We start from the raw sequence: 16,445 nt of genomic DNA, 5'->3' as shown, positions 1-16,445 counted from the left end.
TGCCCACAGCAAATTCCGTAAATCAGCAATTTTCAACCGGTGTGCCCCAAGAATTTTTAAAACATGGTATACCTGACTGTTTAGTCAGGGCCACTGATTTTTTCCCCCTTAGATTGTCAAATAAAAAAAAATGACAATGACCAACATCATAGCTGTCGGGTGTGAATGAATGAAAATTATATCTATTTTTTTGGTCAGACCAGCTAAAATTATATTTTGTGGTATGCCACAGATTCTTAGTAATTAGCTTACGTGTGCCACGAGATGAAAAAGGGTGAAAATCACTGATCTGAAGGAAAAAAAAGCCAGTGCCCTGACTAAATATTGATAGTCAGGTACTGTATGTTTTAAAAATTCCCGCAGCACACAGCTTGAAAATCACTGCCTGAGATCCCTGTGCAGTTTTGTGAGCATCCAGAATCAGACTCTGTGGTTCCTTACTTGAGATGAAGTCGTAGTCAATGCTGGACCTTCAGGGAAGACATTTACAAATGAGCTATCTCCAGATATTTAAAGGCTGAAAAATGATAAAATACAGTGAAAAGAACGATCACCTTCTAATGGCAAAGTTTGGGGAGAAAAAGCACCTAATTTTGATATGCAGACACTTGGCTTTTGGGCATTTGCCCTACAACAAGCTCTGGGAATAGAGGCAGGCCACTGTGCATCTCAGTTTCCTGAACTGTAAAGATGGGACATTTTTCTTATAGGCTTGCTATGAGATTAAAATGAAATATGAAAGCACTGTTATGCTAGAAAATGCTATATAAAGTGAAAGTTTGATCACTATTAAGACAGATTTTTACTTGAGCCCCCTTCAGAGAAAACAGCCTTAAATGGAAAAACATAAAGACCACTGGCGGGTGAAGAACTGTCAGGAGTGTGGGGAGGTGAGAAGAGCCTTAGCCCCCCCACAGCCTTTCACACCTCGTGGGTTAAGAGCTGTTTGGAGAGCTGGCCCTACTCCGATCCCTCTTCTCTGGGCAGTGGCAGAGATAATCTAGAGTAGGGTATCTTTGTGCAAATAAGTGAAACATTGCCGCACAACCAGCTTACTTTTCCATCAGGTTACTATTTGTGGCTCAGTGAGGGTTACCAAGGGGCACAGCACTCGGGGAGAGCCAGAGCGCAGTGTGTCACTGGCCTCGCCCATACCAGGTGTCCTTCACCCTCACAGATTTCCCTGTGGCTTGAACTGTCCGCACCGCTTCAATCCAACGATACAGCCTTGCCACGGATCCTCCTCCCATGTGTCTCCTGGACACAGAAGGGCCTACAGACTGACGGGAACAGGCAGAGCGAGTGAGCAAATTCTCTAGTGCTTGTGGGGAAATGTGGAGGAGGACAGAATTATCTTTTTCAGACAAGATGCTGGACACTTGGTGCTGAAACAAAGGAGATAGAACACTTTCCTTTTGTTCTAAGTTTTCTTTCCCAGACAAATGCCCCTCCCTTAGTACCTAACCAATATGCACTGCTGAGTCCATATTCCCAGAACATAAATACATGTTCTTCAAACAGCAAAAGCTCCTTGTAATGCTTTTATGCATCTTTGTTTGTACAAAAGCAGGGGGTAGTGGGAGAAGAGGGAATCCAGGACTGTGCCCTGGCCACTGTAGCCTGCAGAATGAGCTCCCCAGGGGGACATCCTCCCTTTGATGCCAGCAGGAAGAAGGGAAATAGGTCAGCAGCCGGAGTTTTCAGCTCGGGCTGTCCAGCATGAGGACATCATTTTCCAGGCAAGCAGCAAAGGGCAATTTCTGAGATCTCAGAGAGGACAAAGCAGTCACTCAGACAGTCCTTGGAAATGATCGCCAAACCTCTGTATCTTGCCCCCTACCCTGGGGAATTGCACCCCCTACAGCCTGAAACTGTGAAGAGGGTTAAATTGTGGTATTGATCTCTTTAATATCACTGGACCTTTGCTTCTCTTAAAGTGTAGGTTTTCCTAAGAGTGACCCCAGTGCTGTTCGGGCCACAGCTGGTTTGTGAGTGAGTGCTGGCTAGCTGGCCTTCTGGCTGGAAGGTGTGAAGAGATCCCAAGTCACTGTTGTACTCACAGGCAGGGCCCCATAAGAAGAGGCTGGCTGGGGACTGCTGGATCAGTGTTTTAGACAGGAGTATCTAGGCAGGAATCTTTGCCCAGGACTACACGATAACTGGAGTGTGAAAACCTAGCAGTCTGCACTTTCAAGCCAGTTATCTACCCATTAGCTAATGCTATCTCTCACCACTCCTTCTGGGAAGATGCTAGCGATGAACACAGCTCCCCATCTGGGAAATTACCCCAGATCTTCCTATCTTTGGCAGCATGGCAGGGAACTGCCTGCAAGAGGGTTGTATGGGCGGGGACAAGGGGAGTATCACCAAGCACATGCCATTAAAAGGAATGCAGCACTCATAGCTCACAGTCACAGCTATAAGCAACAGATACAAAGATCTCACGTTATATGGTCCAGAAGTAGTCCAGCCTCAAAGGCAGGGGACACAAGTGCAAACTCATAGCAAGCCATTTAAACCCCAATCTACAGAGCAGGGGTCAGCAAACTTTTTAAATAAAGGGACAGATAGTAACTATTTTAAGCTCTGCAGGCCACATAAGTCTCTTGTACCTACTCAACTCTGCTGTTATAGCGCTAAAGCAGCCATAGAAAATACACGGAACAATTTGTGTGCCTGTGTTTCAACAAAACTTTATTTACAAAAACTGGCAGATTTGCCCACCCCTGCTATACACCAACTGAGTGAGCCTGGAAAGAACTGTTGAGCTTATTCAATTTTCTTTGAGTTAAAGTAAGTGAAGTCCTTTGAGAGTTCCTTGGCTGCTTTGGCCTTCAAGGTCACAAAAGGAAGCAAGTAAAAGGTAATCAGGTATTTAACCCTGGGGCAAGAACACCAGAACTCCTTGACCACAGACCTGGAACAGTCCTTGCAGACCCCCAACTCAGGAAAAGGAACAAAAACCAATGGCTAAAGAGAAGAACCACGTAAAAAATGGAGAAAAAGAAAAAATGGAGGGGAGACACTCAGAAAAATGGAGCAGAATGATGGCTAGAAATGCCCATAGTTCCAGGCTGACTAGCATCATCACAACACACATTTAGGAAAGCAGGGCTATCAGGTCTCAAGTTAAAGGGGAATGAGGGAGAACACTTGAAATGCAAAGAGACTGGTCTGAGACTGTGCATGAGGAATGGATGAAAAGACTACATTTCTCTCTCCACTCAAAATAGAGAGACAGGCAGCAATTCCTGGGCTAGCTACCCATAGCCAAGACATTGCACTTTATTTATAAACAGGGGGTCATTTTTCAGAGCCAGGCACCCTGCTCCTCAGCTTTCTGTCCCTTCCCTGGCAGAGGGCTAACCTAGGGACAGTATCCATTGCACAGCCCCTCCCCCACTCCATATCCTCAGGTCAGTTTACCCTCGTGGGAGTCCAACAATGGCCATGCCACACAGTGGCCCAGGAGAGGCTGGGAAATCAAGATACTTGTTGTGCTCCCACTTTCCTATATGACATCGAAGATTTATAGTAACTGAGCATGTAGAGAAATTCTGGCCCAAAATAAGATAATAAAAAGAAATATTTCAAGGGGAGGAATAGGGCAGGGTCAAGGACAATCACATCTTCACAATGCCTGATTACATGAGCTAAATCTGATGATCGAGGCGACAGAGGGGTAAGGTACAAAACACCAGGTCAATGTGGCCATCACGGCAGCAGCTTGGCTCCAGAAGAGTTCCTGGAGTGGAACACGCACAGTGGAGGCTGCGCTGAAGGTGAGAATGACATGAGGTGGGAAGCTGTAGACCCACACTGGGACATCCAGGCAATTACATGGTGCTTTCTCCTAAAGGTGGGGAGGACCTATGCATCCGGGAGTACCAATGCATCCAGTTTTCTAGATCCTCCAGGGGTGAGGAAAGGAGGGCAAAGAGTAAAGTTCCGCAAAAAACTTTGGGAATAAAAATGAAGGTACTGTACAGGTAAGAGCAAATGAATAAACCCATAATAAAACAAAAACCTTTCTTCCTGCACTGTTCAGAAAACAGTTTTCATATATCATCTAAAGGAAAATCCCCAAAAGAAACAGCTGTAACTGGTTTCTTTGGTCAAAATTCCAAATTATCCTTAGTTTAGGCCATACTTGTCTTTCCTCTGGATAAAGATCTTTCAAAACAGTCAGCCCAAGTAACCAAATGAGCAGCTAAGAAAATGTAGAAAGGTTCTTTATCAAGAGAGACCCTGTCCCCCCACCTTAGGGCTATGAAAGACTGGGATACTACAAACATGAAAGATAAATACCAACTTTGGATTAGACTAAGGATCTGCAAACTCACATGCCTGAAGCCTCAAAGATGATGGAGGAAAAAAACCTCATCTTTTTCAACAGTCCAATATCAGCAAATATACAAACAAAGGTAAGGTCACAATAACCATGAGAGAGTAAAAGAGCTTTGGGCCACTCACTCCTTTTAGTGGTCAGTATTCTCTTTGACCCCCTTGTGCTTTGGGGTATCACCAGCGGGCCAGAAACATGATCAGGAAGAAAAGTGGCTGGGGAAACAAGAGTTGAAAAAGAAAGAAACTTTAGGAGATGAGAAACAACAGGAGGATGACTATGGTGAAAAGTGGGAGGCCAGAAAGAAGTGTGACCGAGATAGTAAGTGATGAGGATGTAACTAACAAATGCCTCAGGCAATCCGAAGCTGTGATTTTTCCCTCTATCCAAACAACAAGCAAACAAGCGTCTGTTGCTCCTCCCTCTATAACGTCTTTGAGTCATGACACTGAACGGACTCACCTGCTTTCTCCGACATGAAACTGCTCTTTAGTTCCTTATCCAAAAGCCCACAGAGAGGGAAATTCTACAACACTGGCCCCTTCTACCTAATCACTGGGCCACTTCAAAATGTAAGTTACTGATAGACACCTGGAGTGTTTGAATTCTATCTTTGATAAAAAGTCAAGCTACATTGCGCAGTTACAAAATAAGGGGGAAGGGGAAGGCACCTTGCATAGCAATACAGGATTTCTTCTTCACAAACAAATGCATCTTACCAAACACAAAATAGAGGGCAATGTGAAACTGATGAGACAACCAAGGGAGTCCCACCCCTCAATGTACAGCTGGCCAAGAAATGTGAAGCAATACCCACATGGTTGATGTTTGAGAAGTGGAATCCGTATCTCTCAAACTAAGAAATCAGAATTTCTTTTGCCATGCTGCTTTCACAAAATGAGAAGGTAAGTGCTAGAGAAATCCCAGAGGTAGCAACCAAAAGCAAAGAGGACTGCTTAGTCAGGAGTCAAAGTGGTGGTTTTCTTGCCCTGGCCAGTGTGCCTCAGTTGGCTGAAGCATTGTCCAGTAAACTGAAAGGTTACGGTTTGATTCCCAGTCAGGGTACATGCCTGGGTTGCAGGTTTGGTCCCTGGTTGGGGTGTGTAGAGAGGCAACTGATTGATGTTTTTCTCACATTGATGTTTCTTCTCTTTCTTTCCCCATGTCCCCAAAATCGGTAAGTATGTCCTCAGGTGAGGATTAAAAAGGTGATGGCTTTCTTGAGGCCAGGATAGTCCAACATAAGCATCTTGGGCTAGCCTGTTCTCCTGTACCTCTCACCTAATATATTTGCTAGCGATTCAAATCAAAAGGAGAGATGCTAAAGCTTATAGGTACTTGTATCACTTAACATCCCAAAGAGGCCCACACGTCTGCTCTCAAAGATCTAAAAAGACCCATGCACAAGATAACCTCTAGGAGCCCCATAATCTTTTTGCTCTGGGTATATTATGATATTGCAGGAAAGCTGGAGGGGTCCTATGGATTTGACTGTAAAAGAAATGACGACAAAGGCAGGTCTAAAATCCTAAGCCTGTGCCCAGCACACTACCCCCACTGTTCTTTTCTTGTGCCCACCTAGCAGGATTAATGGCTGGCGCAGTCCTGGAAAGAAGATAGATCTGTTGACTATGACTTGATAAAAATTAGCAGGTAGATGGGCATCATAGCTGATGAAAAGCTAACTCCTGCTTGTAAGAGCCAGTCCAACAGGCAGAAACAGAAATACAATTACATTAAGTCAGAAAACTCACTATAGAAAATGCAATTACTCAAAGATACAAATAAATGTTCAAAGAAAATTGGCCCCTGACAGGGTTAGTCAAGCTTCTAAATCCAGCTGGAAGCAGGCAGCTCAGGCTAATTCGCCAAGCAGGAGGACTGCAAAGCGGTAAGCTCTCTGCATCAGGATCCTGGCTACGTTCGCCTGATCACCATGCATCCCAGGACACCAACGGTGAGGAGCAATTTGGGGGCGGCTGGCCAATGATTCAGGGCTTCAGGAAGTAAGATGTGGGCGGACACAGAATGGATCATGGATGTGGAAGGCTGAGCACCGGAAAAAGTGACAGACTGGTCTCTGATATAGCAGAGAAACATCAGTCAGCCCGCTTTCTCACCCCTCCTCATACAAGAAGCAACTGGGAAGATGTCCTACCTCTCGCTGCAGCACCAGTTCCTTGGTGAAAAGTGTTGCTTCCTCACTGAAGGGCTCTCCCTCCTGCACCAAGCCTGGGAGGTTTCGGGCTCCTCTGGGGCATTCGATGCCTGTGTCATGAAAAAAGGAGAGTTAGTGATGGAAGGGGGCCCCTAGTCTTAGTGCCCAGCAAGGACGGTCCCTGTCCATTTCTAATAAGAAAGGCACTGGATCAGAATGCCATCGTATCTGAGATAAGGTAGAGGTGGTGGGAGAAGGAAGTTAGTTTGCTCCAGGTGGGAAAAACCAACACTATCGCAGCAGCAACAGAGGGGAGGGGCTCTGGCACAGCACCTTGGAACTGTCAGGAGGACCCTGTGGGTTCCAAGTTAGATGTAAAGGGAACACACACACACCCAGAAGTGGGGCGAGTCCTCGCCTCGGACTCCCCGCTCCTTACGGTTCTAATCTCACCACTTCAACTATCACTCACATACGTGGCTCCCTTACCTAGATTATACTGACTGTTCCAGCCGTCCTGCATCCTGAGAGCCATTCCAGCTGACCCCTACACGTTTTTTCTTTACTATCTGATTTTCCCATTAAATTCAAAGTGTTAACTCAGTGTCATTTTCCTCTTCAAATAAGCTTTCCTTCTGTCCTCCGGCTGTATTTTAGACAATAGTACCATCAGTTTTTCATTCAGAATCAGAGACAGGAAAACAAAATACTGACAAAGTACCAGGTGTCTGGAGTGACAGATACCTGGATTTACACTCTATCACTTATTAGCTTTTGCCCTTGGCCAACTTACTGTACCATTCAAAGCCTCCAATGCCCTATTTGTAAAGCTTGTATAATAATACACCTATTTCAATGATGGTTGTGTGAACCAGAGGAGATTATATATGTAAAATACTTAGCACAGTGCCTGACATACAGAAAGGTTCAGTGCATTTTAGCTCTGATCATTATTATCATTATTGCTCTTAGCAGTTACCATGCTCAGAATCTCAGATATCTTTCACTCCACAGCTAGCCTGTGAGATCCCTGAGGACAGAATCCCATCCTGCACAGTCCTCTGCACCCAGAGACAGTATTTCATACAAAAATCAGTGCTCACTATCCAACTTAAGATTAGCTCAGTTGGTTAGAGCGTCATCCTGATGCGCCCAGGTTAAGGGTTTGATCCCTGGTCAGGGCACATGTAATAATCAACCAATGAATGCCTAAGTAAGTGGAACAACAAATCGATATTTCTCTCTCTCTCATCAATAAATAAAAATTAAAAAAAAAGACTGCCTTTTCTTCCTCTTTTTGATTCTATCATTCACTTTGCAAATATATTTATTGCTAACAGTGCTCATCTGTGGCAGGCCATGAAATAGGTCACTTTTTGATGTATAAATTAGACTTATAAATATTTTCCCCCAAATCATATTGCAATAAAAAGTTCAACTAGGCTAGAGACACAGAAAAGAAAATGATCAAATGAGGGGGAGGACACATTTTGGGTCCATGTGTCTGATTCAGTCCTGGTGGCTCCCGCTGCCATAAGGCAGAATTCTGAGGTGTTACTTCTTATTTACAAACAGCCTTAGGTGAAGGAACAAGAGATCTGGCATGGGGAGACAAAGCAGCAGAGCATCAAGGCTACCGTATACACCTGCTGGGGACCCTTTGGGAGAGAAGGAGCCACTGCTGGCACAGAATGTACATCTCTTATGGATGAAGCCAGGTGGCTGTTCATGTTTCTGGCCACAGCACAGATTCAAGGTCATAAAGCTCAGAGGAAGAGGAATAGTTTACACACTGGGTTTTCAGAAGCTCAGGAAGAGAGCTTTCTCTCTGAGCCTCAAGGACCAACAAAAGGAATATGTCAAATCAAACGAAACGCTAGATGGGGAGCAGAGCATCAGGAGAGAAACTCCAGCAGGAGAGCTGCTTGAGCTGATGGCCAGGGCCATTCTCCCACCTAAGCCAAGATGGGACAGCTGAAGGCCCCACCCAAGTGTCACATAGGTAAGAAGATCAGCAGGGCCGCCTCATCCCTAGCACCTCAGTGCTAGGCTGCATGGGGGCGGGGGGTGTGAACTTATTTTTGTAAGACAGCAATAAACTCATAGAGCCAAAGGGCCTGAGGTTAACCTTGAAGGCAGAGATGGGGCTGGAGTAAAATAGAATGAAAGATAGCCTATGGTTTTTACAATACCAACAGCCACAAACACTTTTCACTTTATATCTGCAAACTAAGCAAGAAAAGAATTGTCAGAGAGAAAAATAAACAATTCTATTAAACTTTTGGGCCACATAACCATAGTAGATAAAGCATCACTGCAGAAACAAGAATGATGCTAAAAGAGGCATTCACTTTGTTTCTACCCTTAGCAGCCATTTGGCTGGGGCTACCTGGCCTGCTGTTGGCAGGGCTGTTATGAACAGAAGCCTAGACTTGGGATGAGGCTAGGGCAACTCACTGGGTAGCAGGGACTAGCGAAGGAACTTTCTCTAAAAGGGCACAAAAGATAACTGAGTCTTACTGGATGAGTAGGTGTACATATCCGTTTCCTCTGTCACTTTCCTAGTATTCTAAAATCTCAAGAGAGCCCAGCAGCTCTGTCTGAATCCTAGGAGGCCACCAAGTGATTGATTCCAGAAAGCAAGATAGCTCAGTGAACCCAGGGAGTCAAACAAGTCAAGCTGAAATGTACTCAAAATATCTTTCAGAGGAGAGTGGGACTGTGGTGACCAAAGCCCAACCACTCCATGCAGACTAGAAGGCAAAGGAGGGCCTTTGTTAGGTGGTCCTCCGTTTTCCAACCCAAGGACTGAGCTCCAGCTGTTCAAAAGGAGGAAGTTGAAGTAGGCTGTTTCTCTGCCCTTTTTAAGTGGAAAGAGTAAACACATCCATGCCTATCAATTCCTGTCAGGCAGGTAGGTGAGAGAAAGGAGAGGGGGTGGATACGAAAGTTGCTTGAGAACAAGAGTATTATATCTGCTTTTATCATTTACCTCCTTTTCTTCTGGACTGCCTCTTACTTCTCTCTGACTTTTCTTCTCTGAAGTCACCCCTTCCCAGTCAAAACCTGTCTCACTGTCCCATCTGAGATCAGGGCCAGATGTGGCTTAGCTGACACTCCTTATTAGGACAAAGAGAAGTTGCACCTTAAAAACAGAGCCAGTGGAAGCAGGTACCAGAGTTAAACCTAGGCGTAAGTCTAGAAGAACAAAGAGGGAACATGAACAATTACTAAGCACCCACGAGTACCTAAGAACTGACATAAGGCCCAAGATCATAAAGCTAGTAAGTGGCCCATCTGAACCTCATATTTGTCAGATGCTAAAGCCACTGAGACAAAGCACAGTTTTAGAGTTGAACAACCCTGTAACCAGGGGGTATTATAACTCGAAATGGAGAGTAGGTAGGAGTCTAGGAGCCTGGCACAGTCTATTTCTCACTGGGCAGGTGAGCAGAGTCAGGGGAGTCCAGGAACAGCTGGTGTTCAGACACACAGCGAAGGGGTGCTTGGCACGGGGGTGGTCATGCTGGCAGAGTCCCAGGCACTGTCAGACTAGAGCACTGAGGCAGCGGAACTCCTACATACAAGGGGAGACCCTAGGCAGAATACCAAAACGGGGAGGCAGACTCCATGATCGGACTAGGAGTCGAAGTCAGAGCCAGGCTAGCAGGAAGGGTTTGATGCTATTGAATGTCTGAATGTTAGAAATCAGTGTGCCATGCTAATTCTGCACATGAATATTTTTCAATCTTTATGGCCCACATACACATGTACATACATATCTATACACTTCATACAATGTAACAAAGTTTCCACAAAATAATGGTTAATCTTGGCTACGTGTGCTGTGTTCTGTCTCTCTTCTGTTCTACTTCATTAAAGACAAAAAAAAAAAAAAGATGGTTATGACCATGAATAAATTTAGGTCCTTCAGTGGGGCAAGACCCACAGGCTGAAAAACACTGGTACAGACTAAGGTGTGAAGAAAAAAGGCTGGCAAAGACAGGCAGGCCTGATGGCCTTCTTGGAGGGTTCAAAGGCTTTGGGCTTTGCTGACTGTTTATCAGCTTCTGGACTTGCTCTTGTGTCCCAAGGGATCAAAGGACAAGGAAGGAAATATGTTGTCCGCTAATAAGAAACCAAACACGTGTTAACATTCTAAAGCTGAAAAGACAGGTGTCACTGCTGAAAACCAGGTGAGGACACGGGCTGTCAGCAAGGAGAGTTCTACTGTGCCCTCCTTTCCCAAGAGCCTGGTCAGGAAGTAAACCCCACCCACGCTGACCTTGGCTCAAACGACTGCAGTACTGGGCAGGCGTCTCTGGTATGCAGCTTTGTTACCAACGTAATGCACCTTAAAAAAAGTAGGTGCATTACTTTTTTACCAAAACAAAACAGATCAGGAGAAAGAAAGATGGGTTCTCAGAAGGAGAACCCGAGGCTGCAGTTACTGTGGGCAGGCCGACACGCAGCAATGGAGATCCCAAGCGGTAAATACAAAGTGAGATATCACAGGAGTTGCAGAAGCTCCCCCGCCAGGTGAGGAAGTGCCTGTGACTCTGGGTAGAGACTATTTCCGATACTAGCTGTCTTTTCAGTCTTTTCAGATAATGCACCGGTGCAGTGCTGCCTGCTGATAAGGACGTATTAACTCCGCTGTGCTGCAAATATTACAGGTGCAGGTCACCCATCCAACTTTCCCTGAAACTTCCCAGCCATTCAAAAAACAAAAACAGTCCAATGATAATAATAAGAGCCTATACTTAAAAAAACTCGCAAACATTCTTGAACATTTTTCCTCTCTATTATGGGATGTGACAAAATGAAGAGCAATTCCGTGCCTGTGGGGCCTTCTTAGCTGACTTCCACTAACGGCAGGTACAGAAGAGCGAGACAAGACACCTGCTCACACCCGCTCACCCTCTGCTTCCCTGTAGCCCCCCCCCGACTGCTTTAAGGCCCTACAGGACTATCTGCCTGTAAGTAAAAACTCATCATTTTCCCACACCATTTCTACGCTTTCTGGATATGATGGTTGAACAAGACCATTTAAAACAAAACTAAACAACACAACAAAAAGGATTTGCCTCATTTTGTACAGTTTAGGAAGAGAGAATTCAACACTAGCTTTCAGCACATTGTGCTCACAGCTTTTGTTCTGCCCCTGACAAAGCATAAAACCTCTCTGGGCCTCATGGTCCCTGTCTATAAAATGAAGGAGTTCCCAAGTCTCCCTGGCCATAAAATCCTACAATTTTGGTTATGGCCTTTTAAGATTCCTCACCAAAGTCTTGACTTGTAGAGTAAAGGTACCTCCTTTCAAATTGAAAATGCTGGGCTACAAAGCATTCTATTAAAAAGAAATTATGTATTTAGAGACATTGACTAACTAGGTCAATTAACACAAACACTTTGATCAGTCAGCTTTGGAAAAGTACAAATTCTTGTTAATGATACAATAATGGCCATATGAGAGATTCTATTGAAGGCTATATAAGAGTCATGTATTGCTCTATTTTTACATTGTATGTTGAGTTTTATGATAATTAAGCCTCTGGGCTCAAAGTGCATTTGCCTTTTTCTTTATTGGGAGCTAAAGGGAAGTGTGGCAAATCTGCCTTAGCGAAAAGTGACAGCTTCCTAATGGTGCTTAGTCCAGCAAACAAGAGACCAGCCATTAGGTGGAGAAAACAAAACTCTAGTGGAAACAATAAGCAACTGGAAGGATCTGTCAACAGTGCTTACTGCATGTCCACTGTGTGCTCACTACCATGCTGGACATTACCGAGGGAAGGGCATAAAAGGCACACTGATGTCATCTTTGCCTTCTGCTGACTCAGGATACCTAAAAATGCCACCGTTCACTTCACAGACCATCCCTTACTCCATTTCGCAAATACATATCAGTGCCTACTCTGGCTAGGCACTGTGTTGGAAGTTGAAAACTCAATGATGAAAAAGAAAGACTTTGTGCCAATGAATTACCATCATGAAAACATTCCTTTCCTCTAACATCGTATGTTATTGGTGACTGAATTCACCATTCGGCCTGTATGTGGCAGAATGTTGAAAAGTAGCACCTGATAATTGGATTATGTTAGGCACATGCACGTGTGTCTAGGAGACTGTTGGCAGAATGTAGCAGACAAGTCATTATGGGGCTCACCGTGCCAATGTCCCTTGTTAGGGTCAGCTTCAGACATCGTTGCTTTCTCGCATGTGACCCTGGCCTCTGTCCTCTCCCCTCACCACAAGCTGGAGATGGAGTTCAGAGCGGAAGGTGAGAAGGACAGGGAAGGAGGGAGAGCTGCTGCTGCACCTGACTGAAGAAGAGCCGGCAGTCAGGCTGGCAGAGGGACAAAGCTCTGTCCACATAGAAATGGAAGGTACCAGGTGAGAGAAGAGCTTTTCCTGGAATTTGAACTGGGCTGGGTGTATAAAATAAGCCCATCTGGAGCCAGAGGGAGGGGACTCCCTTGCACCAACATCGGAGAACCAACACTGGGTATCTACAGAAGTCCCTGGAACGATCTTAGGCCCACAGTCACTTCCAGGATCTGGGAGATCTGACATAACTTTGTATCCTGTTAGTGTTTCATGGATGTTCCCATAAATCTGCTCTTTCCCCTCACTGCTACCATGAGCAAGTCTACGTGAGAATAAAATAATCCAAATAAAACTAAAACCAGGTTGCTCTTTAGGATGGGTACTGTATCATATAAAGTTTTTATTCTTTCTAGCATCCAACACACTGCCTAGCACATGGTGGTACTGCAGAGCTTCAACAAATGCTGAATGAATGAGTATCAGTGAGAAATACTTCAGAAAAGAAGTAAATACACAGAGAAGGAAATGGCTAATAAACTGTCAGGGTTTGTCGACCTAACGCAAATACCAGTACAGGGGCCAACAGGACCCCTAACTACACTTTCTCACAGTTACACAGTACTTTGCGGAAGGAAAAAAGAAAAAAAACCAAACAAACCAACCCCCAAACAGTGACATCCAGTTACCCATGGCCTTCAAACAAGCACATTTGGAAAATGCAGGTTAAATACAGAGGAAATGGTCAACACTGACATCAATGTCAGCGAGACCTGAGACTGGAGCCCTGCCAAGATGTTTAGTTCTCAGGGTAACAAAGGGGGAAAACGATCCCCACTCGGACCCTCTGTTTGGCTCTAGGAAGCTATGTGGCCACGTGACAGCGCAGAAAACTGGAGCACGCACGAGGAGCAGTAGTAGAAAATGACTCTGGGGTGGGGAGGCCCGCCTTTAACGGAAAGGTAAAAAAAGGTGCTTAGCTAAGCGGTGCCTAAGGGTGACGTGATGGCAGCCGGCAAATATTTGAAAGCTGTTAAACACAAAAAGGAGGGAAACTGCTCAGCTTGAGAACAGGGAACATAATCATTAGGGGAAAGGAAATCTGGACAAATAGTGGAAAAAGCATGAGGATGACTACTGGGTTATAAATAAGTTTCTCAATGAAAATGAAAATGCTGTTATTTGATTCCAAAGGTGAAAGGTGGCTATTAAGCCTGCCCTTTGCTTATGAGAAAGCAGCCCAGACCAGGGAGCTGTGACTTCATTTTCTACATTTAGGGAAAGACTTCTTCAATGCTAGTTAAATCTAAATGCCTCTGCTTTAAGCACTGCTTCCTGAAACTCCAACACAGTGTTTGCTAATCAGACCACAGAGGAGACAAAATGGCAGTTCTGGTGGGACTTTCAAAATAAACACAGGCTTTATTAACTAGCATGTGGCACGTGCCAGGCTAGCAGAGAAAGAGAAGCTGAGCAGAGAGCCAGGGGACAGGCAGCTGGCAAAGGAGCAGGAGACTAGACTATCACGTCTAGTGGGGCACCTTCATCCTGGTCTCTAAGACCCTATAGGTAGGAATTCTATAAAATGCTATAAGCCCCACGGGGAAATGTGGGCACCTCTCCCTCCTTTCTACACATACAGCAAGTGCAGACGAACACCAAACTAGGCTTCTGGCCACACTGACTGCACTGACACCTTTGGCCCGCTGGCACAGCTAGACAATTTATAATCCAGACTCTCAGCAGGGACTTTTACCCCCCGATTCCATTAGTTCCATTTCTATACCTTCTTTTGCCGTGCTTTCCCCTATCAAAAAAACCAAACATTTTTTTAAAAAAGAAAACCTCCACTACACGTAGAGTAATGCTGTATGCAGCCCAAGAAAAGAAGAACACATTTAACTATATCCAGGTCAATTTTTAAAATTCTTGGGTATTAACAATATTTAGATAAGCTATTCCTTATTTAAGCATCAATCACAAAATCCACAACTCAAACCGTTAGTACAAAATGCAGAGGGAGACAGGCCATCTGCCAAATTTTAAGAATGCAATCATCACCTAAATACACATGCAAAGCCAGATCAGTCCACATTGTGGGTTCCCAGAAATGGAACACACCTCACACATCAAAAACTTGCTCTTAGTTCTGTCTTCTAAGATTTAAAGCAGAAATAATTTGGAAGTCTCAAGTTGCAAACTCTGTGAATGAAATCAGTCAACAATTGAGAACTGCAACCATCCCAACCTTGGAGCAGCTGGTCCTCCATTTTCATGTTCCCAAAATGTCCCAAAAGAGCAAGGAAAATGGTAAACCAGTTGGTTCCTAAGAGCTAGTTCTACATGGTATTAGGTCTCAATTTGTATTGAAAGGGTCAGAATTGAAACAAGAATTTTGCGATGTCTCAAATTCTGTATTCTCTTCCCTTGTTCATGAAAACTGCTACTTTATTACCTCAGGGGACAATTTCTTGTGGCCAATTTTGGTACACGTTGCTGCTAAAGTTCTTTCAGTGATCAGAATAAAGGAATAAAAGAATGAATGGATCCTAATTAAAGGGATCAAACTCCTCAGGTAATTGTAGTCGGGGAAGTCAGAGCCGGTCAAGAGGTGAGACTGAAGCTGTTTTTAGTTCAGAGTTCCAGTTGTGCAGGTAGGCTTTTATTAGGATGTTCTGATTTGGTAATGTTTGATACATTCGCTGACAGACCAGAAACTGAAGTTAATTGGGAATAGGAGAGATAAGACACAGTCTTCAAAATACAATGCAGCTCCCTGTGAAGAAAGGAAAGGGGCAAAGGGGAGGCATTTGCAGAAAGGAGGTGCAGTCCTTGGCTTTAGAGGTGCCTTAACATTTTCTGGTATGAGTCATCAATGGCATGACCTATAGGAGTGAGGTGACGTCTCAGGCGTCTTCTCTAGTTGTTGTTAGCTTATTAATGGTAGACACCAGTTCTGCAGTAATTTGAGATAAGAGATATATGCCATTTCTCCCTGTATCCCAAGTATCTGGCACATAATAGATACTCAATAATTATTTGCTAAAAGAATGACAGAAAGGAGAAAGTCTCGCACAGATAGATACGGCAAACTCATTCTAACAATGCTCTATTCTGAGTTCAGAACGCATACTAGTTAACACTTGGTGAGTTCTTCAGAAATTCTAGTAACTCTTATTTCTGGACCAAAGTGAGGGAGTGTTAAATGCTAAATCACCGACCATTATCCAAGGAGACAAGGAAGAGATGGCTTAGAGGCCTTATTCTGTTTTTCTGGCTCTTAGTCTAGCCGGGCGGTGTGCAGAACTGGCGTCGCCAACTTGATTTATCATTGGCTTTAAATACCAAAGAATCATTCCCAAAAGAGAGGAACGCGTCTGAGCTGGTACAGCAGATAACAATTGGGCCAGCATCAGAATAACCTCTTATAATTCTCCCCATTGCAGAGCTAGATCGGAAAACAGTGATTTTCAAAGGAAGAAAAAACTCTCACTGATTAACGAGGCCTTTCCCTTCCCTGGCATCTTGAGAGCATGGCCATAAACAACCCAGCCAGGCGGTCTCTGGAGTGGGTTTGGGGAGGGGGTTGGAGGTGGCAGGCTATCTGCTTCCCAGTGC

The 16,445-nt window shown here is 44.6% G+C and overlaps 1 protein-coding gene across 1 annotated transcript in view; it reads right to left on the bottom strand.

Annotated features, from left to right (window-relative positions):
* The window catches only part of SND1 (staphylococcal nuclease and tudor domain containing 1), a 424,177-nt gene that overhangs the window by 90,585 nt on the left and 317,147 nt on the right, over positions 1 to 16,445 (bottom strand). Inside the window, exon 16 of the mRNA XM_024554944.4 lies at positions 6,504 to 6,613. Within this exon, the coding sequence (XP_024410712.2) occupies positions 6,504 to 6,613 (110 nt within the window). The remainder of the gene's footprint in view (positions 1 to 6,503; positions 6,614 to 16,445) is intronic.

Source organism: Desmodus rotundus, chromosome 6, assembly GCF_022682495.2.
Source record: "Desmodus rotundus isolate HL8 chromosome 6, HLdesRot8A.1, whole genome shotgun sequence".
Taxonomy (NCBI): Eukaryota; Metazoa; Chordata; class Mammalia; order Chiroptera; family Phyllostomidae; genus Desmodus; species Desmodus rotundus.
The sequence above is the reverse complement of the archived record's forward strand: the minus strand, read 5'-3'. Positions and strand labels throughout refer to the sequence as shown.